Source organism: Rutilus rutilus, assembly GCF_951802725.1.
Source record: "Rutilus rutilus genome assembly, chromosome: 12".
In the NCBI taxonomy this organism is placed as follows: domain Eukaryota; kingdom Metazoa; phylum Chordata; class Actinopteri; order Cypriniformes; family Leuciscidae; genus Rutilus; species Rutilus rutilus.
Window position 1 is genome coordinate 20,020,215 of NC_140217.1, and position 26,312 is coordinate 20,046,526.

Genomic DNA, 26,312 nt, shown 5'->3' on the forward strand with positions numbered 1-26,312 from the left:
GTCATCATTTCCGTTTCCGTATATTAAACTAGATGAATCTAGTAAGGATTTTTATCCGCTGTTTGTATTCTTCCACTGGTTTCAGTGCAGTGCGTGGGTAACAAAGATGACGACGGGATCTCCCCCTTGAAAATAAAACGTGGATGTAACGTTAATTTATCTGCTTACAGTTTGTTTTGCTGTACCAAGTGTTTGACAGCAAGGATGTTTACGATGGCTGGTCTGTAACATCAGTGTGACTCAGGTTTGTTGCATTGCCTCTCGATGTGATGATGTGCTGCTCGGATGGGGTTATAAATTGAAGATAATTGTGGGATCTCATAGCTTCGGTACAATGACTGATGACGATCGCTGGGATTTACTGATCATTCTCAGCTGGTCTGACTTGTGCGTGACGAAGGTCCTGTAAAATTTGAATTGTGGCTATGGAGGATAGCACTGAGGAGCTACGGGAGGAGTGGACTTTGCTCCTCTGGACCGTGGTTGCTGTTCTGGTCCCAGTGTTCATCACACTGTGGTGCAGCTTCCAACGTCCCAAACGCAAAGTTCAGCTGAAAGATCTGTTCCGAAAGGGCAAACACGGCTGGCACTACACGGACCTCTTCAACAAGCCCACCTACTGTTGCGTGTGCTCTCAGCCCATCCTGCAGGGGGCGTTCTGTGACTGCTGCGGCATATGTGCGGATGAGCAGTGCATACACAGAGCAGATCGCAGCCTCTCATGTAAGGAGATCATGACCCAGAGTAAGACAGATGGGAGGTTCTGCCACCAGTGGGTCAGAGGAAATGTGCCCCTCGCCAGCTACTGTGCCGAGTGCAAACAGCAGTGCGGGACTCAACCAAAACTCTGCGACTATAGGTACTTAGTATAATCCTGAGTATTATGATTGAAATAACAGAAAAGCACACATTACACACATAACCGTGTTTTTGGAGAATTTTCATGGGAGATAAATTAGTCAAATAAAATGTGGCTTATACTGAATCAACATAGACCTGGAAGAAAAGTTCTTAAATTTACACTAGTCTAGTATAGTGAAAGAGTAAATATTTTCAGGGGTTCCCTTTTTCTGTCATGGCACTTTCAGATGGTCAGCAACTTTCCAAGGATTAATAAATCAGTTTTGTAAAAAAAAAGAAAGAAATGGGAAGCAGCTCAATTCTTGAGGAAGAACAAGGGCAAAATGGCAAACAATACAATGCTTTCTAATAGGGGTTTGAACGTTTTAACAAAAACATTTCTCTCACCATAAACAGAAAAACTATTTTGATTAGAACTAACGCCCACCTTCCTGCAGCATCCATAGTGTTATTAATATTTACAAAAGTCAAAGTTAATATTTACCAAAAAATCTTAAAGGAAACAAAAGTGTTTTGCTACTGAACATAGCAAGAAGGATGGCAATAACCTGAAGAGATGAGAGCACACAGAAATCTATTTTTGTTGAAGCACCTGAAAATGCATCACTGACTTTTGTCAGAACAAACTGGAAGCCTGTCTTTCTCTATATGTTTAATCTTTCCAAAGCGTGATTTGATTAAAAAGTCAGTAATCCCAGTAATCTAACTATAATGTGTGATCTAGGACCAGTTTCTTTCACCTTAATCCTCAGTGTCAAAGGTAACACTAAACTGGTGTCAGATTAGCTTTTGTGAATTTAAAATCACTTTGAAATCATTTGTGCCATTATTTTATGATTTATTAAGGTTGTGTCTTGTTGTAGATAATAAAGTATCCATTTCAGTGTTTTATAACAAGCTACAAGTGCCCTCACTCACATTTGCTGCTTTTATTCGGGAATAGGTGTGTATGGTGTCAGACAACAGTGCATGATGACTGCCTTTCCAGTCTGAGTGATGATCTGTGTGATCTTGGAGAGTTTCGCTCTGTTATCATACCTCCATATTACCTCTATCAAGTCAACAAGCTCCGCCGAAGGCACCCTGATGAGTACAGCAAGGTAAGGATCTATTCACAAACAAAAACATCTGTCATACAGAGACATTTTTCTTTTCTTTTTCGAAAGTTTTAGCTGTGCACAGAGGCTGATTTGTCTGTCAATCAATAGTTTAGTGTGTATTTAAAGGGGTCATCTAATTTCCCTTGATCTTTTGACATACAAGACATTGTGCTATAAAAACATACTGTAAGTTTCAGAACTCAACTTCCTTTTTAGTCTGTTCTGTCTTCCGGTTTGTATTTCCACAGCATAAAGGTAAGATCTTAAGAATTTATGAATGAACCGCTCGTTTTAAAATCTTCCTGTTCTACTGACATTTATTATGACATCCACTTCAAACATTACAATGCTCATGATAATGTTTGCTAACTCTATAATAAGTCGGCAGCGATACCTTATAAATATACAAAGTTCAAAGTCAAAATTCTAAAGACGGCTGTGTGCTTGTTTCCCTAGCACATAAGGTCAATAAGTGGACCTCAGGGAATGTCATAAAATAATAATAAAAATGTAGTTTCATTTAAGGTTTGGAAATTGTTATTTGCATAACAGATTTTCTCTCATTTTTACACTCTGAATAATCCTGATTGAGTGGTACTTTTTTTTTTTTTATACAGTCTTTTTTAATAATCTCTGGTACTATTTTACATGTAGTGGTAAATTTGTCGGAAAAAAAAATGTACCACTCCTCCATTAATTAGAGAATGTCCTAAAAATCCTAAGAATGCCATTCTTTCAAAATCTGCCATTGTGCCTGGAATAATATCATGTGTAATCAAGGTCTAATTAATTAAAATATAAGAATCAGATCATTATGAAATATTCAGCTAATTCTGAGAGGTAGAACACATTAGATGTGTCCCATTTTACATACTTATGAACTTGTTCTACTCCATAGTGTAGTATAAGTTGTGGTAGTAGTGTTTTAACACTGAGAATTTCAAAAATGTACCGGTATATTGCAGTATAGATTTCTGGCTGATGTACTTTTCAATGTAAGAATGTCTTGTTGCTTTTTCAGCATACTGTGTATAATCGCTGCATCAAGTTAAATGAAGTTCTTTGAAAAAAATGCATCACAAGACCCTGCATTCCCTCCCTATAATTTCAGTGCAGCGTCTCGTTTGTAAAAAGCCACAAAAGCTTCTACTTGACGTGAAAAGTATTTCTTATATGAAACACTTATTATATGCCAAATTAAAATATGCATAAACTTTTTAAAAACTACACTTTTGATTCGATTACAAACTGAGTACTAAGTCTTTTAAAAAGTTACAATTTGTAGAAAAGAGAACCAAAACAAGAAAAATTGTCCCTCAGTTCCTCAGCATCAGTGATGAAATGATCAATTCATGCACTGTCCACTGGATGAATGTAATTAAATGAACCTAATTGACTGTTTAATTGTTTATTTGTATGCTCGTAGCTTGCTGCATTGTGCGGGTGTGGCTGGACTCCGGTATTGATCTTGGCGAACACAAGAAGCGGCAACAACATGGGGGAGGTTCTGCTGGGAGAATTTCGTACCCTTCTGAACCCTGTACAGGTAGAAGTTGACTCTGCTTACATTCACACACTTGGCCAGTGTTTTTCTGTTTCTATGTATTTGGTCTCTTTTTATGTATATATTTTTTTGAAGGATAATACATTTTTTTTTTGTTTCTCCCAGGTGTTTGATCTGTCTGAGCTGCCCCCCTCTAAAGCCCTGCAGTTGTGTACTCTATTGCCCCCAGGCAGCGTGCGTGTTCTGGTGTGTGGGGGAGACGGCACAGTGGGGTGGGTTCTGGATGCCATTGATACCATGAAGCTGAAGGTGAGTGCTGTACAATAAGCTAAATAGTTGAGTGGATACATTAGATTAAAGTCAGATGTGAATGTTAACCAAGCTTTTTTTTTTTTCATGTGTTTAAGTGCCGTAATATATATAGACTACACATCCTACTAGCCAGGCCACATGAATGTACAATGTCATTATGCAATGCATTCTTTTCACATTTGTGGTGTTATTTCAAAGAAAAACAAGTAATTTTTTGTTTTTTGGGTTATAAAATATTGTTTGTTGGTCTCTTATTCTAAATAGGGTCAAGATCAGTTTATCCCTTTTGTGACCATCCTGCCATTGGGCACAGGCAATGATTTATCAAACTCTTTGGGATGGGGAGCAGGATACGCTGGTGAGATCTCAGTAGAACAGGTGCTCAGAAATGTTCTAGAGGCTGAAGTAGTCAAGATGGACAGGTGAGACCCTGGCTGTGCTGTAAAGTCTTGTATTATGAGGGTTGGATTTAGTTATTCTTCAATTTATTTTGAATTCCTGCTTTGAATGTTTCAGGTGGAAAGTTCAAGTTGCCTCCAAAGGAAACTATTTTCGTAAGCCAAAGGTCAGAATACACTATACAGTATGTGAACAACCAGCAGGAACATTATAGTACTTCAGAGTGCACAAGAAATTATATGTTAAAGTAATTTAAACTGGCATAAAAACTATTTTATTAGCATCAATTCCATGAAATAACTATGTATTAATTTAGTTATATTTATTAAATCAATCATGGTGCTTTTGATTCATTAAGTGGTGAAGAATTGAGATTGTGATTTTAGCTAAAAGCTGTTTTCTCGGCAGGTGTTGGCCATGAATAATTATTTCTCAGTGGGTCCTGATGCTCTCATGGCACTGAACTTTCATGCGCACAGAGAGAAAACACCCTCCTTTTTCTCCAGCCGAATCATCAATAAGGTCTGGTGCATTACCTGTCCATCTCTTCATTTCACAGGAAAATGAAATCCAAAAAGCTTATAAGAGTATTTCTACATATGTTTATTAAGATAAACTACATATTTCGGTGCAAATACGTTTATATATGTAAGCATATATTCCTTTTTTTTTGGTCTATCTAATGTCTAATGTGTCATATTGCGAATGCAACTGGGTTCCATGAGAAGGGGGACAAGTATTGGTGTTGACACAATGGGGAACGACATCTGTGTGACTGGTGTCTGGGCATGTATAAACAAACAGCAATAATTATTGGCAGATGGCAGTCTATGACGTTTACATGTCATCAACTCTTTTGTCTGAAGTAGACATGCAGGCATGCCCTGAAGCATGGAAACAATACACATCATCTCATTCCCCTTCTCAGGGAACCTGGGATGCATTCGCAACCTGAGATGTTCCCTTTTAAAGTGGGATTTCAATAGTGCGTGGACTTGGTGTTGATGCTATGGGGAATGCAATACCTGCTACTCCATGCAGAAGAATGCCTGCCTCACTGTGAGTATGCACAAACAGAGCGAGCATAGCACTTAAGTAACTCTAAGGATCTAGCTGGAGTCAGAAGAATGCGTCAACATCCAAGGGCACGTCCTATGTGACTTATGCAAGAGACACACGGTGGCTCTAGGGAATAACCCCTAAAACTTCTGACTTTACAACCCTCTACAATGTGAGTAAATCTTCACTCTGGACAACTAAATAATATCTATCATTAGCCATTGGCTAATAAATGATTAGATTTTACTCACCAGTGTGTGTTAGAGGCTAAGTATAAGTTTAGCATAGATATATTTTCACTCGCTGAACACTGACTGAGCGCTTGAGAGTTTCGTTCTCCGTTAAGCGATCTGTACTATTTCAATTTTGCTCAATGGATGCGCAGCGTACCTGTATTTGACGTACTCTAGTGTGAAGGCACATGACTCGCATACGCTTTGCTGAGAGCGCTGTTTCTCACACACACGCAAATAGAGAGAGCAAAAGTCTTACATACCTCGCAGAATTGACGCGCTACATGTAAACGATATTCTTTGTTGTATTTACCTGTCAACAAGCAGAAGATATGCCGGTTTCGTCGATATGAGTGGAACTAATGCGCAAACGGCAATCTCATTGGCTGGCGTTGAGATTTCAGCAAATCAGGTCAAGCTAACGCTTACAACGTGATTAATATTCATGAACCCAGCAGTTCATCAATCCTTAGTGCATTGTATATTGTTAGTAGTAGAATTAGTAGTACTATTAGTATCTTTTAAGAATAATTACTATTATCTATAACTAATTTTTTTTTTTTTTTTTTTTACTGAAACACTGAATGACCAACAATATCTTAAGCACCACCACCAGTCCCAAGTTTAGTTAAAATGACAAATACACAATGCATTTTGGTTACCGAGTTTTAGTTCTAATTACTAAAGTTCTATCATTAAATAGTGCTTGATTATCATAATTTCCAGTAATATATAAATATACTGTGTATATATATATATATATATATATATATATATATATATATATATATATATATACAGTGAGGAAAATAAGTATTTGAACACCCTGCTATTTTGCAAGTTCTCCCACTTGGAAATCATGGAGGGGTCTGAAATTGTCATCGTAGGTGCATGTCCACTGTGAGAGACATAATCTAAAAAAAAAATCCAGAAATCACAATGTATGATTTTTTAACTATTTATTTGTATGATACAGCTGCAAATAAGTATTTGAACAGCTGTCTATCAGCTAGAATTCTGACCCTCAAAGACCTGTTAGTCTGCCTTTAAAATGTCCACCTCCACTCCATTTATTATCCTAAATTAGATGCACCTGTTTGAGGTCGTTAGCTGCATAAAGACACCTGTCTACCCCATACAATCAGTAAGAATCCAACTACTAACATGGCCAAGACCAAAGAGCTGTCCAAAGACACTAGAGACAAAATTGTACACCTCCACAAGGCTGGAAAGGGCTATGGGGAAATTGCCAAGCAGCTTGGTGAAAAAAGGTCCACTGTTGGATCAATCATTAGAAAATGGAAGAAGCTAAAGATGACTGTCAATCTCCCTCGGACTGGGGCTCCATGCAAGATCTCACCTCGTGGGGTCTCAATGATCCTAAGAAAGGTGAGAAATCAGCCCAGAACTACACGGGAGGAGCTGGTTAATGACCTGAGAAGAGCTGGGACCACCGTTTCCAAGGTTACTGTTGGTAATACACTAAGACGTCATGGTTTGAAATCATGCATGGCACGGAAGGTTCCCCTGCTTAAACCAGCACGTCAAGGCCCGTCTTAAGTTTACCAATGACCATTTGGATGATCCCGAGGAGTCATGGGAGAAAGTCATGTGGTCAGATGAGACCAAAATATAACTTTTTGGTCATAATTCCACTAAACGTGTTTGGAGGAAGAAGAATGATGAGTACCATCCCAAGAACACCATCCCTACTGTGAAGCATGGGGGTGGTAGAATCATGCTTTGGGGGTGTTTTTCTGCACATGGGACAGGGCGACTGCACTGTACGCCTACTGTCGCGAATTTGCAACAAACCCCTTCCATTCAGACTGCAGGCGAGATAGCGTGTGTTTTCCCCCAATGCCTGTTTGTGCACATTCGATACATACCTAGGAACATTTTGCATGCACTGGTTTATCGTAGGAGCGGTCGGAGTGGGAACTACATCCGGTTCACCGAAGCTAATATTTTGTTTTGCAAAATCCGCATATCAAGTGCGCAAATGTGGAGAAATTTCCCAAAATGAGTTAAGTTGTGCTAAGATAAAAATATGTACCAGCTTATTGATTGCTTCTATAGCTATGTTATTCATATAGACTTCATGTGACGAATATTTTTTACGTACTTTGTAGATTTCTGTTTGTAGCAAATTTGCGACATTGGGCCATAACGGCTGGATTGGGCTAATGGCTACATATTATAATAATGCTGTATTTAGATGGTTTCAGCCAAAAATTTTTTTTTTTTTTTTTTCAAAAAAAATAGCATGTTAGGATATAACACTATAAGAATATATAATGTATGCACTGGAGAAACAAGGAAAGAGTTAAACAGAGTGTAACATGGAATGTATAAAAACTACTGTCAATGTTAGGGAGTAGGAGAGTGTTTTGTTTCTTGCTGTTGTCAAGATTCATTAATTTGTCAAAGTTTATAAGTATAAAGTTTATAAGTTCTAACAACTTTGTGCCATGAATAAAATCTACATTCCTGAGATGGGAAAATGTGTTTTATTAATTTTTCCATTTTGTAAAAAAATACCCTAAATGCCCACTGTCGCAAATTTGCAACATACCAAAATTACCCTAAATGCCTGTTGTCGCAAATTTGCAACATACCAAAATTTCTATTTATTTGTTGTGCAAAAGTGAAATTGATAATCTCAACATTATTTACCATCTACCTAAAGTCAAAAACACGCAGAATTTTTTTTTTTATATACAGCTTTATAAATTCAGGCGTTAAGGGGTTAAGGAGAGGATGACCGGGGCCATGTATTGCGAGATTTTGGGAAACAACCTCCTTACCTCAGTTAGAGCATTGAAGATGGGTCGAGGCTGGGTCTTCCAACATGACAATGACCCGAAGCACACAGCCAGGATAACCAAGGAGTGGCTCTGTAAGAAGCATATCAAGGTTCTGGCGTGGCCTAGCCAGTCTCCAGACCTAAACCCAATAGAGAATCTTTGGAGGGAGCTCAAACTCCGTGTTTCTCAGCGACAGCCCAGGAACCTGACTGATCTAGAGAAGATCTGTGTGGAGGAGTGGGCCAAAATCCCTCCTGCAGTGTGTGCAAACCTGGTGAAAAACTACAGGAAACGTTTGACCTCTGTAATTGCAAACAAAGGCTACTGTACCAAATATTAACATTGATTTTCTCAGGTGTTCAAATACTTATTTGCAGCTGTATCATACAAATAAATAGTAAAAAAAATCATACATTGTGATTTCTGGATTTTTTTTTTTTAGATTATGTCTCTCCCAGTGGACAAGTGGACGATGACAATTTCAGATCCCTCCATGATTTCTAAGTGGGAGAACTTGCAAAATAGCAGGGTGTTCAAATACTATTTTTCCTCACTGTATATATATTAGGGGTGTAACGATTCGTTTTAACAACGATTCGATTCGTATCGCGATTCGTGGTTGTCGATACGATTCAAGGACGATATTGGTTCATTTAGAACGATACGATCCGAAACGATTCAGTGACCTGAAATCGATTCAGTGACTTTTTAGCCAAAAATTCTTGTAAGGGAATCAGGTATCAATTAATTATGGATATAAACAAACAAGTAAACAACAATTAATGTCAAATGCATTCACATTTTATTTGAATAAAGTAGGACTGAACGATTATGACAAATTATAATTGTCGATTATTCCCTTGAAATTGTAATTGCGATTTATTAATTACGATTATCACAACATTGAATGATGTTTTGAATAGTTTGGCCATGGGACCCACATTTCCCCATGGTCATCAAGCCACGACCCACCTTTTTAGGAATTATATAGGCCTATTATAATACATTTGTTTACACAAAAATTGTTGACACACAAGTGCTGTCCCCCTTTACTTAACATACAAAGAAAATTGTACGAATATGACAAATACTGATAAACAGTAGGCACTTCGAGGTTAAGCTATTAAATAGTAGTCCCAAACTAGTTTTTGTTAATACAATCTTGGTATGAGCCACCACAGTCATATAAAAATATACAAAATAACCAGTAAGTGGCATTTTGTTATGGAAACAAACAACAATTAGGCTACCATGGTGATACACAATACTTAGAAGAACTGGTAAAGAAACATGGAAACTGCTCCTGATAAATAGCAACACACATGATGTACCAATAACGTAATTTATTGGTCTTTTACTTTTATTTCTTAACTTACTAATTTACGACGTTGCATTCTCGTATGTCTTTTGCACTTTAGTGAAGTGATACAGTGCAATTGCACTGTACAGTACATTTGCGCGTGCAATTGAAGAGTGCACGCTACTGCAGTATAGCGGCTGAGAGACAGGAAAGTCAGTTTTTCTGAGGTGACTGAGAGACTTTGCGCTGCTTGTTGTCTTTGCGCTGATGCTGGTGCGTCACGCATGGCGACGACGTCACAGATAGGCAGACTGAATCGAGTAACGTTTAACGCCTTTATCAAGTGCTAAGAAAAAACATCCATATAAAGTCTGACGTGCTTAAATCCAATGCGTTATTTCCTAGTATCGATACAATCGATTCATTACCTTTTAAAACGATGTTAGATCGATATATGTCGCCCGGAAGACCAACTTGCTGAGCACAGATCGATGTAGTTGGATCGTAGGAATATAAATCGATACATTGATGTAGTTGATGAATCGTTACACACCCATATATGTTGTTGGCATCCGTCTGTCTCTGGAGACAATGGAAAATGCATCAAGGAGTCTCTGTGGTTGGTATGCAGCGCCTGCTGTGACTGTACAGTCCGATTTTGGAGCGGCAGGCTCTGTTGCAGTTGCTGCAGGTGTAGTATGTGCCTGGGTCTGGATCTGTTGGTGCTATATCTGCTGATGCAACCCTCTGCCGTCTGCGCTTTCTCCTCCCTTCCCACTCGTACTCTCTTTTCTTCTCCGACACTTTGATGCCTGCTTCGAGTGCTTGCCTCCATCTGCAGTGATCTGCAGCTGCTGTTTCCCAGACTGCTGGATTGATGTTGCCTGCCTTCAAGTCTCGTTTACAAACGTCTTTGTAGCGAAGATCAGGCCTTCCTGCTGGTCTGGAGCCTGTAGCAAGCTTGCTTTAGAGTAGATCTTTGGGTATACGACCATCCTGCATGCAACTGACATGGCCAAGCCAGCGCAGGCATTTCTGGGAGAGTAATGCAAACATGCTTGGTATTCCCGCCTTGGCCAGAACGTCCTTATTTGGGACAAGGTCTTGCCAGGTGATGCCCAGGATTTTCCTGAGGCAGCGCAGGTGGAATGAGTTGAGTCTGCGATCTTGCCGGGAGTACAGGGTCCATGCTTCACTACTGTATAGTAGAGTACTGAGCACGCAAGCTTGATACACCCTCATCTTGGTATGGGTTGTCAGCATGGAATTATCCCAAGCTCTCTTTGCTAGGCGGGCCATAGCTGCTGCTGCCTCACCAATCCGAGTGTTTAGCTCGGCATCCAGGGAGAGGTTGCTGGAGATGGTAGAGCCAAGGTAGGTAAAGTTATCTACCACTTTGAGGGTGTAGTCAGAGATTTTTTTTTTTTTTGTGTGTGCAGTCAGGGCAGCGTCATCTGCAAAAAGCATTAGAACCTTATCAGAACCTTCCGCACCTAGGTTTTTGCTCGGAGGTGTGCAGTGTTAAACAGTTTTTTATATATATATATATATATATATATATATATATATATATATATATATATATATATATATATATATATATATATATATATATATATATATGTATATATATGTATATATATATATATGTATATGTGTATGTGTATATATATATAATCATTCAAAGCGTACAAATCTACTTTAAGCTCTTCTGCCCATCTTTCTGCCCATGATAACCCTCGTCACCAGGCTTAATTAATAATCCCCATCCCAAGGTTATAAAAGTCCTTAACCTTTAAGCCTCAACCATAGTTGGGGAGGGAGGTAAATGGAAAAAAGGGACGCAGTGCGGACTGCCCACCATAATACCATTTAACTATCAACAACTCTAAGGGGGTACTTGTTTACGAGGAGCTTTCAGCCCTGTTTAGAACTCCAGTCTTTTTCAGAAATGGCAGAGGGCAGCAAAAGAAGAGTGTGGAATGCGTTGCGTTCTGCCCAAAGCGACTCCTTTACCAAGTGACCCGGCCCCAACAGTTGGGGAGGGAGGCCAGTGAAAGGAAGGACACTGTGTGGACTGTTCACTGTCCATCATTTATCTGCCTTGCCTCAACCCTGAGTAAATAAATATGCAGAGGGAAGTTCTTAGCCCTACTTAAACTCCAAAACAAATTGGAGAGGGGTGTAAAAGAGGTGAATGGGACTCGTAGCATACTGCCCACAGCAACTCTTATTGCCAAGCAACCATGACCCAAGGGAAACCTACACCTCTACTTTAAACCCCTACACTGGTTGGGGAGGGAGATAAATGGAACAGATGGACGCTTGTGGACTGCCCAACAAAACTTGATTTACCCTGCATCAACAAGAAGGAAGCTTACTTAACTCAAACATGCATGGGATGCATGGCTTTCCACAAAATGCGACTTTCTGTTTACCATAGCTATGTGCCCACTGTTGACTGATTGCAACCCATCCACAAGGGAGCACATTATCCTACTTGACCCTTATGCATAAGGGAGGAAAAAGAGAGAGGATACTATCTTCGTCATTAGCTCTACCCTAGCAAGAGCCTCCAGAAAGTTAAGCAGAATAGTTGACCTGGGCAGCAACAGAGGGATGACTGATTCATCTCCATTGTGGCAGTCCATTCTCCTACCAAGTGAAGAGGAAGGGATGTCCTCGGACATGCAACCTACCTCCAACACCATGAAAAAGTCTCTGCATTGCATGACAGTAATATTTGCACTATATTTACAAAATCTGCACATCAGTGCGCTATACAGGAGACAGAGAGACTAGTCAACTACCATCCTCTCTTTTCCTTATTATTTTTGCCCAAAAATATTGAACAACCTGCTTTATTAAGCAACAGTTGTTAACAACCACGAGTCCTACAAGAATGTGAGATAGTTCATATCATCCCAAAAGTGCATATACATGGAGGTTTTTTTTTTGTACTCGCAGTTGACTTATATCATTTCTACAATCATCTCAGATCAGTAATGATCAAGAATAACCGAAGGGGTTGTATGGTTCACCGTGACCACCTCCTATAAAATCACTATCAGATGCGTAGCTTTCTGATTGATAATCCAATAATCATTACAACTGAAACCTCCAGTAAACATGACAAAGGCAACTTAAATCAAAGAGTGGTTGCATCATCTCACTGCAACTGTCTTTCTCAAGCAGTTACTCTCAGCAGTGCTAACACCAAGCATTTTCCAATGACCATATCAATTCATGGGTCGGATTACGACATGCACCTCTTGAATCATCAGTCCAAGACAAAGCCTGATGTCGGCACTTTAAAGGGTCATGAACCCCCTATAGAGCTGGTAAGTCCCGCCCCCTTCGCTAACCCCGCTGGACCTCAAAGTTGAAAAACCGTCAATGCAAGTGAATGGGAGAAAATAATTATTTTCTGGTCCCGTTTGAATTGTGCCATGAATGTGAACATATGTTGTCTGTGAATTTTTTATATAACTTTTCGTGTAAAGAATGATACAATTTAGCGGGTAGAAGTTTGATACGGTTAGACTTTGTGTGAGAGCACTTTGTGGACTACAACTCTCGACGCGTTTGAAACGTCAACACCACTAGCACACGGACTAGCTCACGGATCCCGCTAAACATGGCTGTGTCTTTGGTGCACTTCACCGCCTTCTTTCAGGGAGAGGACAAAATCGTTGAAGTTGGTGAAAACCACGGGTAAGTCAACTTTATGGGGTGACGTCACATAGGCGACATGTAGTCTTTCTCGTTATGTCTTTTCCACAACTGCTAGCTGAAGAATCATACCATATACTGTCAAACTCGTAACATGAAAAGTTATAAAAAAAATTCACAGACAACATATGTTCACATTCATGGCACAATTCAAACAGGACCAGAAAATAATTATTTTCTCCCATTCACTTGCATTGACGGTTTTTCAACTTTGAGGTCCAGCGGGGTTTTACGGAAGGGGCGGGACTTACCAGCTCTATAGCAGCAGTCAGTTCTCACCTCAGTTTTGAAAAATGCTACAAGTGGGCGTGGTGAACTGCGGAGTGGATGGGAAGACTGACAACATAGCAACGGCTTCTGATTCACTCTCATTAAAAGTATCAAAGTTTCCCACTAATGCACGCTGCAAATTAACATTACAATCAACACAATATACACATGGTTTTGTAAGCTCACTGTAAATTACACAAATACATACAGTACATATCCTGTGACAGCTGTAATTTAATACACAAATAAATGCACAGCCATTCACATTTGTTCTCTGCATTTGAAAATATATATGAACACGCTGTTGCATCGTTGATAGCTTTTGAGGCTTATTTTGCTGCGTTTTTATAAATCATTTGATCGGTTACAAAGCAAAAGCAAACACTCGTTTTTGATCCATTAATGCAGGGTTCACCAATCTCGGTCCTGGAGGGCCGCTTTCCTGCAGAGTTTAGCTCCAACCCCAATTAAAACACACCTGAACCAGCTAATCAAGGTCTCACTAGGCATACTAGAAACTTTCAAACAGGTGTGTTGGAGCTGGCTGGAGCTAAACTCTGCAGGACAGCGGCCCTCCAGGACCGAGATTGGTGAACCCTGCATTAATGCATCTCTCACTTACTGTTTGCGATCTCACTGTTTGAAGCAACTGTAATAGGAAATCAATGTGTGCTGTCATGAATAATTAAGCAAGGCGTCTTCTCATAGGATAAGGACATGCAGTCTCATGAATAATTATGAAACACAGATGAGTTATCGATGTATCGATGTTCAAGAAAACATAACATCCTGTGACGTTGACACGAAGACGAATTTAAAACCGTGGTGTGCAGGACACCATCAGCCTGACTCGCTGCCGCATATGCTTTGCCTACAAGCCTTAAGGTGGTCTGGCACAGATTTGATAGTAAAGCTGGAGCCTTTACTGAAGATAAAGGAAGCCTTTACTGAAGCCCTGTGAAAGATAGCTAGCTAGCGTCTCCTCAACGGAGGGCATCTTCACATACCCACACTCACATAATCCCTCCACATTTAAATAATTTGAATGCTGAAAGGAAAAAATGCAGGCTCAGTATGGGTTCTTACATGATTTTCCCAACTCAGTGTGAAGATAAGGAAGAAATGGAAGGCTCACAGGGCAGGGACGATCATGGCCCACAAGGAAATGTGGGAGAAAAACCACGGGTGACTTCCTGCACTGAAAAAAATGATTCGTTGAATTTAATAAAAAAATGTATGGTAAGTGGTTGCACACAATTGATTTTAGCTACATTTAAACAAATGCATTAAGTTGAACTTAATCAATTTTAGTTCAACTTAATGCATTTGTTTAAATGTAGCTAAAATCAGTTGTGTGCAACCATTTACCATACATTTTTTTTTACTAAATTCTGCGCATCATTTTTTTCAGTGTGTTTTTTCGAACGGGAAGCAGCAGCAGCAGGGCTATCCACGGGGCACAGGCACTTGAAAAAAAGACAAGCATGAGTGGAGCTTCCTTAACGTAAACTTGTCACTGTGAGGGCATCCATCAAGGGCTGAACACATGTGCTCCGCTCCAAGTCAGATGATGCAGAGCTCATGTAAGTCCTCAGGTGTAGGATAACGCCTACACGGAGGAACACACTGTCTCGCTGCTCTCTATTGTTTACTTCACGCGCTTGCAAACTAACGGCCCTTGAAAACAAAAAAGCTTGTAACCCAGGCACCCTTTTATACTCTCTGGCTTTCCACGTGTAACATCATAGACTGCCATCTGCCAAAAATTATTGATGTTTGTTTACACATGCTCAGACACCGGTCACGCTGATGGCATTCCCCATAGCATCAACACCAAGACACAGCTTCGAAGTTCCACTTCGAAAGAAAACTGAGAAAATGTTATGATTCTGTTGTTGGATTATACATCCACAATTATATAAAAAAAAATAAAAAAAATATTATATAATGATTTATACTAACCGTTTTTAACTATTATGTACTAACATTTAAATAAATTTTTTATACAATGCACTTATTGTGTACACTATATACACAACTTACATCTATAACTACAATGTAAACCCTTCCCCTACCCTTTAACCCAGACTTAAACAAAACCATACTCCCTAACATGAACCATATCTCACCTCAATAGCAGCAAAGGTGTTTTGCAATATAACATGAAAACAGTAAGTGCATTATACCAAACATTTGTGATGTTTTAACACCAGTACATAGTAGTTAAATAAACCTACTATAAAGTGGGGCTAAAAATACACATATTAGTTAATACTAATATGTCTTATTAGTAGGCCTACTACACAACTTATCCTGTATTAATGCTCTGCTATGTTCTCCTTTTTCATTAAAACAGAAGTGTTTTGTAAATTAATGACTAACAGTACTACCAATTGTCTTTTCTCATAGGCAGTGTACTTCCTCTATGGTACCAAAGATTGTTTAGTGCAAGAATGTAAAGATCTGGATAAGAAGATTGAGGTAAACATTTTAACTTGCTCCCTGAGAAAAGTTTTTTAGGCAAAGTGTTCTCTGATGGTTGCCTTTGTTATTGTCATCATATGATTAGCATTTTCTCTGGAAGTCTGTAGCCTTGACATTGACTTCCTACTACCTTACTGGCCCAGTCCCAAATGGCACACTTTATATGCACTTAAGGGTCTTGTGGACTTACAATGGCTGCTGTGTGCGCATGTCCGTTAAGTCCACAAGACCATAGGCTGTCCCATTTGTCATTGTAGGTTTCAGAAGGGTGCTCACGAGCACCCCCTTTGCAGCTGATATGCGCCCTCAATGCGCACTTTTGCCAAAGTAGCGTTACGTCACAAAAGTGCGGACTCGTAGGAAGGCTGCTAGTTTTTAGGGTATCATTTGGGACTGGGCCACTGTTTTGTCTTAAATAATACTGTAATGATGAATAACCATTTCAAACTCGATTAAAACTGATGATAAAAAGTCATTGAAATGTGATAATAGTCTAGCATAATTATTAGACTTTACAAATACTAAGAATCTATTTCTAACAAACATTATCTAGCTCTATATTGTTTATTACTGATTCCTGTTGCTTATTTGAGAACAGAATTTTCTTTAAAGCTGCAGCTTATTTCTGTGCCACAGCAGAACCAAATGGGATTGTAAACATAATGACTTTCTAAACAGGTTTCCCAAACATTCCCCTATCTACCATTGTTCATACAAAAAAGTTAAGATCCAACCTAAATGCCGTTAAACAGAAATTGACACGAGTGGCCTAAACCGTTTTGAAAGCATCAGTGTTTACACTCTTCTTATATACGAATGGCTTACTTGTAGCCACATCTGCTCCGCACATTAATCAGAAATAGGAGAAATTGTTTTAATACTGAAAAAACTACATTCTTCAGCTGTAATATTCAGTGTTGGGTAAGTTACTTTAAAAAAGTAATTAGTTATAGTTACTAGTTACTTCTCACAAAAAGTAACTGCGTTAGTAACTGAATTACATCATTACAAAAGTAACTAATTACCAGGGAAAGTAACTATTGCGTTACTTAAAAAAAAAAAAAAAGTTTAAATATAAGACATTTCTTGGATACCCCCAATATGAAATGTTAAATTAATTAAATGGACACTAAATAGAACATGCTTCTTAAGAAATGTACCAAAAATAAATAAATAGTAATAGAAAATATAGCCTACACATACACATACACTAGTGCATATCATTAAAATGATAAAACTCACACACCTTTACAACTGGTAGACTGTATTGCCTACTTGAAGTTTTTTCTTCCTCACAATATTAAGTTTAACAAAAAGTGCTCTCAATATAATACTGAACAATATACCAACATAAATAATAATAATAAAATATAATCTTTTGGGGCTTTATTTTTATAACCTACAGAGAACGTCATCATCAGAGGTTAGCCAAATTCTAGTCGTGTTTGCCGCACAACAACCGGTCAAACAAATAGCCATATTTAAACTTTCCTAGCAGGTAATTTTGGAGTTTATGTTAGGCTATATAAACTAATTAAAACATTGCATATGATACCAATATGATACAGAGATTATTCTAATGCTGAAATGTGTAATTTATTTATAAATGAAGTATTTATGCTCGTTGCTCGGACACATTCGGTCTCTGTCGCGCACTGTCGAGAGCGTTCTCGGACACACTCGGTCTCTGTCGCGCACTGTCGAGCGCGTTCTCGGACACACTCGGTCTCTCTCGCGCACTGTCGAGCGCGTTCTCGGACACACTCGGTCTCTCTCGCGCACTGTCGAGCGCGCTGGCTCGCGGCATTTGCCCAGTCCGGCGCCTCATAAACACACACACAGAGAGAGCCTACTCGGATGAAAACCGCTTCAGTGAGCTCAATTATAGTAACGCCGCATTTTTATTGACAGTAACGGCAACGGCGTTGTAACGGAGGAAACAGTAATTAGTTTGATTACTCGTTACCAGTGATGGGAATAACGGCGTTATAAATAAACGGCGTTACTAACGGCGTTATTTTTGTCAGTAACGAGTAATCAAACTAATTACTGTTTCCTCCGTTACAACGCCGTTGCCGTTACTGTCAATAAAAATGCGGCGTTACTATAATTGAGCTCACTGAAGCGGTTTTCATCCGAGTAGGCTCTCTCTGTGTGTGTGTTTATGAGGCGCCGGACTGGGCGAATGCCGCGAGCCAGCGCGCTCGACAGTGCGCGAGAGAGACCGAGTGTGTCCGAGAACGCGCTCGACAGTGCGCGAGAGAGACCGAGTGTGTCCGAGAACGCGCTCGACAGTGCGCGACAGAGACCGAGTGTGTCCGAGAACGCTCTCGACAGTGCGCGACAGAGACCGAATGTGTCCGAGCAACGAGCATAAATACTTCATTTATAAATAAATTACACATTTCAGCATTAGAATAATCTCTGTATCATATTGGTATCATATGCAATGTTTTAATTAGTTTATATAGCCTAACATAAACTCCAAAATTACCTGCTAGGAAAGTTTAAATATGGCTATTTGTTTGACCGGTTGTTGTGCGGCAAACACGACTAGAATTTGGCTAACCTCTGATGATGACGTTCTCTGTAGGTTATAAAAATAAAGCCCCAAAAGATTATATTTTATTATTATTATTTATGTTGGTATATTGTTCAGTATTATATTGAGAGCACTTTTTGTTAAACTTAATATTGTGAGGAAGAAAAAACTTCAAGTAGGCAATACAGTCTACCAGTTGTAAAGGTGTGTGAGTTTTATCATTTTAATGATATGCACTAGTGTATGTGTATGTGTAGGCTATATTTTCTATTACTATTTATTTATTTTTGGTACATTTCTTAAGAAGCATGTTCTATTTAGTGTCCATTTAATTAATTTAACATTTCATATTGGGGGTATCCAAGAAATGTCTTATATTTAAACTTTTTTTTTTTTTTTAAGTAACGCAATAGTTACTTTCCCTGGTAATTAGTTACTTTTGTAATGATGTAATTCAGTTACTAACGCAGTTACTTTTTGTGAGAAGTAACTAGTAACTATAACTAATTACTTTTTTAAAGTAACTTACCCAACACTGCTCGTTACTGACAAAAATAACGCCGTTAGTAACGCCGTTTATTTATAACGCCGTTATTCCCATCACTGGTAATATTATCCATGGTGGGTGGTTTGTCAACTATGAAGGTGAAAACAAAATGCAATTGTTGAGAATATGTGAATACAGCATTAATGTGCTGCAACCACTAGACCACATCTCAGACCAAAAGTGCATTTTTAAAGTTGCAATGAAATAAAAGTAGCGACAGATCTTTTCCTCCATATTGTGATGTACATTCAAGTGAAACATATTTTTTTAGGGCTTTAACTAAATTATTGGTGAAGTCTTGCATTTACTGACCTGAATCGTGTTTCTAATAGATGTTCTAATGCTTGTTAATGCTTAATTGTGTCTCTTTAGCTGGAGCTGGATGGAGAGCAAGTGACTTTGCCCAATCTGGAGGGGATAATAGTGTGTAATATCGGCTACTGGGGTGGTGGATGTAGACTGTGGGAGGGAATGGGAGATGAGCCTTATCCTCCAACACGGTGAGAATCCAGATGTCACTGTATTGTACACTTTAAAGACTCATAGTTAGACTTTGTGAACATAGGCTAAAATTAAATGAAACTTCACGGATCTGGATTACAATAGGATGACATTTGAAAATACATTTTTCTTTCTTCAGTGTGGATGATGGCTTATTAGAGGTGGTGGGGGTATATGGCTCATTCCACTGTGCACAGATCCAGGTGAAACTGGCCAATCCTGTGAGGCTGGGACAGGCACATACTGTACGGGTGAGACCATAAAAATGTTCTTTACACATACAGCATTAATGTTGCTTGAGTGGGCGTGTACACTGCAACGGCAAAACTCCACTCAGGGCCACTCAAACTGCTACAACGCCTTTGGAGTCTGTAGCGAGTGTTTTTAATCTGTTTGTTTTCAGTACATGGCAAATATAATCATCATATATACACACTATTACAGTTGGAAAGATACAAGTTTTATTTGCCGAAAAAACAAACATATGGTGTCAATTTAACCCTTAATCGCTGTTTGGGGTCAAAATGACCCCAATGGACTTTTCCTTCATTTTTTAAAAGTGTTACCTTCATCTCAGGGGCATGAAACTCTGTGACTTTTCCTAAATAATCTATCTAAACATGCACAAAAAAACTGGGCTTGATTTGGTTGTTCTAAAGGTGTGTAATTTTTTTTTTTACCTTTTAAGCTGTTTGGTACGGAAGCCCTAAGAGGCCATGGATTGTTATTTTTTTCTATCTTGTTTTCTCGTGATCACGACTTAATTTTCTCGTGATCTCGAGATAACAAAAGTTGTTTTCTCGTGATCACGACTTAATTTTCTCGTTATCTCGAGATAACAAAAATTGTTTTCTCGTGATCACGACTTAATTTTCTCGTTATCTCGAGATAACAAAAATTGTTTTCTCGTGATCACGACTTAATTTCTAATATGATCTCGACATAAAACCGTTTTCTCACGCCGTCATGTGTAAAGTTATGTATCGCGATTCGCGAGAAAATCTCGCTCCTTCTGAATGTTGTGTATATCATGATGTAGCCTACGTGCGAGCTGGCTTCTTTGATTTTGAAATCTACTTCATAAAAAGCCCGCAGAAGAGATGGACTTTATAATTGCTTTGAGAGAGAGAGAGAGAGAGGTGTCCCAGAGGAGAACCTGGCCAGACTTAACTGATCTCTGACCATTTCTCGGGTCAGCCGCAAAAAAACATTAATCTGCATCTTTCAAACATAATTCTGGTAGACATGCAGACGTCCAGGACCTGAAGTTGGCTGGCAATGAAACTGACTACACGTTCAGGGTAGCTATATTGTCTTCTACGATAAAGTTGCAGACCTGACCTGACAGCCTCCTCCTTCTAAGTCTCGGACACTAATGTGGAAGTCGCCAATCACTGACAGACATAGAACTATTTCATTTTGAGTGAGCCCGTTATCAAAGTAAAAGCGAATGCGATCATCCATGATGCTGCTTTATTCTGCTTTTGGTGCTTATACTGTTCTTGCCGACTACGCAGAAAAAAACAAGTCGTGATCACGAGAAAACAACTTTTGTTATCTCGAGATAACGAGAAAATTAAGTCGTGATCACGAGAAAACAACTTTTGTTATCTCGAGATCACGAGAATGGGAAAATGAATGGGAAAATGAAAAAAATGACTTTTTAAAATTTTGTTTGTCAAAAAAATAAAAGTAAATCCATTATAAATCTGAAATTTTTTACAAATAAACCAAGGTCTGGTCCTAGAGCATAAATAAAAAGTAGAACGAACTTTCTATCTCATACACACACACTCACACACACACACAAACACACACATGTATGTGACTGCAACAGAGAGCATTTTTACAGAAATTGGCAAATAAAATAAACAAAACTGGCATAAATCTAAAAAATTTTACATTTAAATAAAGGTCTGGTCCTAGAGCATAAACCCAAAGTGGAGCGAACTTTCTATCTCATACACACACACACAAACACACATGTATGTCACTGCAACAGAGAGCTTTTTTATAGAAATTGCCAAATAAAATCAACTAAACTGGCATAAATCTGAAAAATGTCAAATATGCAACATGGAACAAGCTTGCCCCCCCCACAAGCCCACCCCCCCCACCCTCACCCACCCACACACACACACACACACACACACACACACATTACAGTCATGTCATAGTGGTGACTTGTAATGTTACTGCAAATGTATGTATAATAATTTGCAAAAGCAAGATAATTCAAAATATATCAGAAAACAACAACAAATTATAACTCTGACAAAACTACATATTTTTTATGTATTTCAAAATGTTTAAATAAATATTCACAAAATATATATCATAAAGTTGTGAGGAGAAGTTTAAGTATCAAGAAAAATGAAGTGAAAATGAATGAGTCTCTATGGCCCTCTATTGGATATATGTGGTCATTGCAATTTCTTTCTTTAATTATAATTTCTAAAGTTTTTCCACAAACCAGCAGATGTCAGTATTCTATCCCTAACACATAGAGCAATGTCCAAAAACTATTTAGATTTAATTAAGATCATCATTTAAGTGATTTTTTCTTTAAAAAATCTTTTTTCATGAGCCAATTTATGGCCTAGTTATGTAATTGTGCAGTAAATAGGTAAAAAACTTCAAAATTTTCACAAAAACACAGCATAAATGTATAGTTGAGAAGTAAATAAAAAAAATGATATATAGTTTTCCATTTAAAAAATGTATATTTCCTTATGCAATCGCTCTTTAAAAGTTTGGGGTCAAAATGACCCCAAACATCTTAAGTGTTATCTTTTTTTAACAGCGATTAAGGGATAATAAACGTTTGTTAACAGCCAGTCTATTCACAATGAAAGCATCCAAACTTCAAAATGTATCATATACAGGGGTTGGACAATGAAACTGAAACACTGGCCAAGATATTGTTGGAAGTTTCACGCCTATATATGCTTGGTCTGGTGGCCAAGCTTCAATGATTTTATATTCCATCAGTAAGAGCAGAGTGTGATCGAGAGCTATGGTATCCAGGGTAATGTCAGCATACAACCACTCAAGACAAACCACATCCAACAGGAGTAACTGTCGATAAAAAAAATAGCTGTCTGAATAGGATGTCCAGGTAATAATCTGGATTTTATCGATAAAATATAAAACCACAGCTGCCCAACTGCAGAATTAACTGCGTACCTCGACTCTCCTGTTTCCACCAAAACTGTTTGTCAGGAGCTCCACAGAATCAATATCATGGTCAGGCTGCTATAGCCAAAACCTTCAGTCACTTGTGCCAATGCCAAATGTCGGTTTCATTGGTGCCAACAGTGCAAACCTTGGGACAATGTGAAACATGTATTGTTGTCTGATGAGTCCACCTTCACTCTCTTTCCCAAATCCTTGGGACGGTGTGGAGAAGCCCCAAAGAGGCTTAACACCCGCACTGTTACTGCCTAGAGTGAAGCATGGGGGTGGATCAGTGATGGTTTGGGTTGCAATATCATGGCATTCCCTACTGTGCCTTATGGGCAGCACTGCCAAGGACTGCCAAACCATTCTGGAGGACCATGTGGTTCAAACATTGTACCCTGAAGAGGGTGCCGTGTATCAGCATGATTATGCACCAATACACACAGCAAGGCTTGTGACAGAATGGTTTGATGAACATGAAAGTGCAATTGAACATCTCCCATGGCTTGCACAGTCACCAGATCTAAATATTTTTGAGCCGTTTTGGAGGAGCAAGTTGGAAAACGTTTTCCTCCACCAGCATCACATAGGGACCTTGATACTGTTCTGGAAGAAGAATGGCTTAAACTCCCCCTGGCCACTGTGAAGGACTTGTATCTGTAATTCCCAAGACGAACTGATGCTGTATTGGTCATAAAAGGAGGCCCTACACCGTACTAATAAATTATTGTGGTCTAAAACCAGGTGTTTCAGTTTCATTGTCCAACTATTATGTATGTATGTAACAACTGCAAAACCTACAATAGACAAACGTAACTACCTAAACCTCACAGCTATTTGCTGTCGTCCGACATTGTCCGCTCCTCATTTGCAGAAAGTTGAGCCTTTCTCAATTTTTGTTATGCTCTCGGAAGCTCTAAATACTTTCTCTGGTCCGCTGTCAATCCCACAAGCCTCCACACAAACATGTTGCTCAACCCATAGGAATTAATTGAAAACACCTGCTCTGCTTGCTCTGTGCCAGTGGACACAAGCACTGTTAGTAATTTTCATTCTGTGTCATATACACCTATACTGTCCAACAAGAAACAGAAAGATGAAAACATGATTATCCTTTTGCTTCTTTGTGGTAGCTGGTATTGAAGAGTTCTCGGATGCCAATGCAGGTGGATGGAGAGCCGTGGGCGCAGGGTCCATGCACCATCACCATTACCCATAAGACCCAGGCTCTCATGCTGTACCACAGTGCAGAACAAACAGATGATGACGACTCCAGCACCTCAGAGACTGAAGAACCCTCAGCCGATCACAATGACACCGCTAGCAACACACGGGAAACCGTGTCAGAGTCTTAGTAAGGACATAATCGCTCTGTCTGTGCTATTTCTACCCCAGAAAGTAGAAAGCATGAACAGAAGAAACCCAGATGTGAGTGTCTGATGTCATAGTCGTAAACGTACATAATGTGCATGTGCTACTCTAGTAATAACATCTGCAGTGGTTATTCCTGAGAGTTTTAAAGCCTCTGTCTCTCAAGCATTAGGCATCCCCCTCTAAGCACAGCCCCATATTACTTAAACTGTCCGCAAGAGGTCAGTCTCTATTGAAACATCTGTTTGTTGTGTGTGTATATTTTTTCTCACAGGGAGTGTTACCCAGAAGCTCTAAGAAGTGGCTAAGGTTTTAGCCGTTAAAAGTCCAAAATGGAATTATATTTAGCCGTAAGCAGAGCTCAGGCAATCAAAAAATTCAGTCCAATGGAGAATGTTGCAACCAAAGCTGCTTAGACATGAATGTCTTGCACTGATCGTGAGTGTCATAGGCCTGTGAATATACAACTCGCTATAGAAGTCGTGTATTTGAGTTAAGCTGTGCAATAATTTTACTTGGGATCTTTTTTGTTACTTCTTTTGTGAAACAAATTTGCACTGCTTTAATCTAGAGTAGATTGTGGAAGAATGTGCCATTGATATCTTATTATTTTAAGTATTCCATACGTGTTATTGGGTTTGTTTATGAAACGGCAGTAAAATGTTTCAAAGCACTGGATTAAGAAACCATTCTTTATTTTCTTTTTCCCCTCAGTGTGACTTTTCTTTTTTCTTTTTCTTTTTGCATATGCTGATTATCAGATATTTTACGTTTTATTGAACGTTCTCTCACTTTTCTGTAGATATCTTAGTTTTTATGCATTTTTTGTTTGTGTGTGAAAAAGATCACTTAATGGTGGCACATAAAGAGATTAACCTTGCTTAGAATAATATGACCATCCTAATAGGATTATTTTATTCCTCTCTTCCATGTCTTTCTCGTTTCAGTACAATAGTAGCTTCCCCTCCCTTCATGACCTGATCATCACCTGATCTTTTGCTGACTTAGGCTCAGTTTCATGACATCATGTCCCAATTGATGACTCAACAATGATTTGGATGGTTGTGACAAACAGCTTTTGTGTGAGTCATGCTCAAGTGATCTCTAGTATCAGTGATTATCTAAGACAGTATGGAAAAGAATAATAGCTGTAGGAGTGGCAATGACATCATGAGTTATATCTATCTCTATTTATGACTTTGATAAAGCGCATGACGTTCAGGAAAACTTTGCTGTTAACTTGATACATTGATACATCTGAGGTTTTGCTAATGTAATGTATTTGAATGGTTCATAATTTTACTTCATTTCATAGTTCATTTCATATTCAAAGTAATGAAAATGGCAGCCATTTGTCATAGATAATTGTGAAGGAGATTTTGATACTTCTTTGGAAGCTGAAATGTTTACAAGAGTGTTACCAAAAATATTATAAATACTGTATATATCCTTTTTCTGCAGTAAAGATTGATTATTTTTCCCTGTTAAATTATCTTCATTCAGCTGTGCATTGACATGTAGACTGCTGTATTAGTCTTATTAAAACAAGTTCAGTAATGTGTGAAAACCCTAGGAAAGAATAAAATCTAAATTTTAATGTGTATATTTATTATTTAGTGTCAAGGAAAATCTATTTTGAAATTACATGTTGTAACTACTTTTATCCATAATGTTTATGTGTATAAATTCTGAAGCAGTGGTTGTGATGAAAACCTCTTTAGAACTGTGTAATTACACATTCTAATTGTTGTTTTGTTTCCTGAAGACATCTGTAATGTTACTAAAACTAGACACTGTTTACACATGCTCTAAATGTGTCAAAGGAGTTTTAAACAGGAATATTATTCTCAGTGGGAATATTAATGATTTATAATTTTAATCATTTGGGAGTGTTAAATTTGGATTTACTGTATTGCTATATCACCCTGTAGCCCAAGACTGGTTGCCCACTGAAGCTAAGCAGGGTTGAGCCTGGTTAGTACCTGGATAGGAGACCTCCTGGGAAAACTAAGTTGCTGCTGGAAGAGGTGTTAGTGAGTGGTCTGTGTGGGTCCTAACGCCCCAGTTTAGTGACGGGGACACTATACTGTCAAAAAGCACAGTCCTTCGA

General features: G+C 38.7%; 1 protein-coding gene across 1 annotated transcript; it reads left to right on the plus strand.

The window, feature by feature from the left end:
* Window positions 1-25,799, plus strand: dgke (diacylglycerol kinase, epsilon). Its single transcript, XM_084426731.1, has 11 exons — window positions 1-859; window positions 1,805-1,961; window positions 3,388-3,507; window positions 3,631-3,774; window positions 4,042-4,199; window positions 4,294-4,342; window positions 4,585-4,698; window positions 15,987-16,058; window positions 19,523-19,650; window positions 19,791-19,902; window positions 23,965-25,799. Exons 1-11 carry the CDS (start codon window positions 426-428, stop codon window positions 24,184-24,186), a joined length of 1,710 nt encoding a protein of 569 aa, XP_084282857.1. The 5' UTR covers window positions 1-425; the 3' UTR covers window positions 24,187-25,799.
* Window positions 25,800-26,312: the final 513 nt, after the last annotated feature.

Coding starts and splice junctions, on each gene's coding strand:
- dgke (XM_084426731.1), top strand. CDS start 426: ATGGAGGATAGCACTGAGGAGCTACGGGAGGAGTGGACTTTGCTCCTC. Junction 4,699..15,986: donor CCAGCCGAATCATCAATAAG/GTCTGGTGCATT, acceptor CTTTTCTCATAG/GCAGTGTACTTCCTCTATGG. Junction 19,651..19,790: donor GAGCCTTATCCTCCAACACG/GTGAGAATCCAG, acceptor TTCTTTCTTCAG/TGTGGATGATGGCTTATTAG.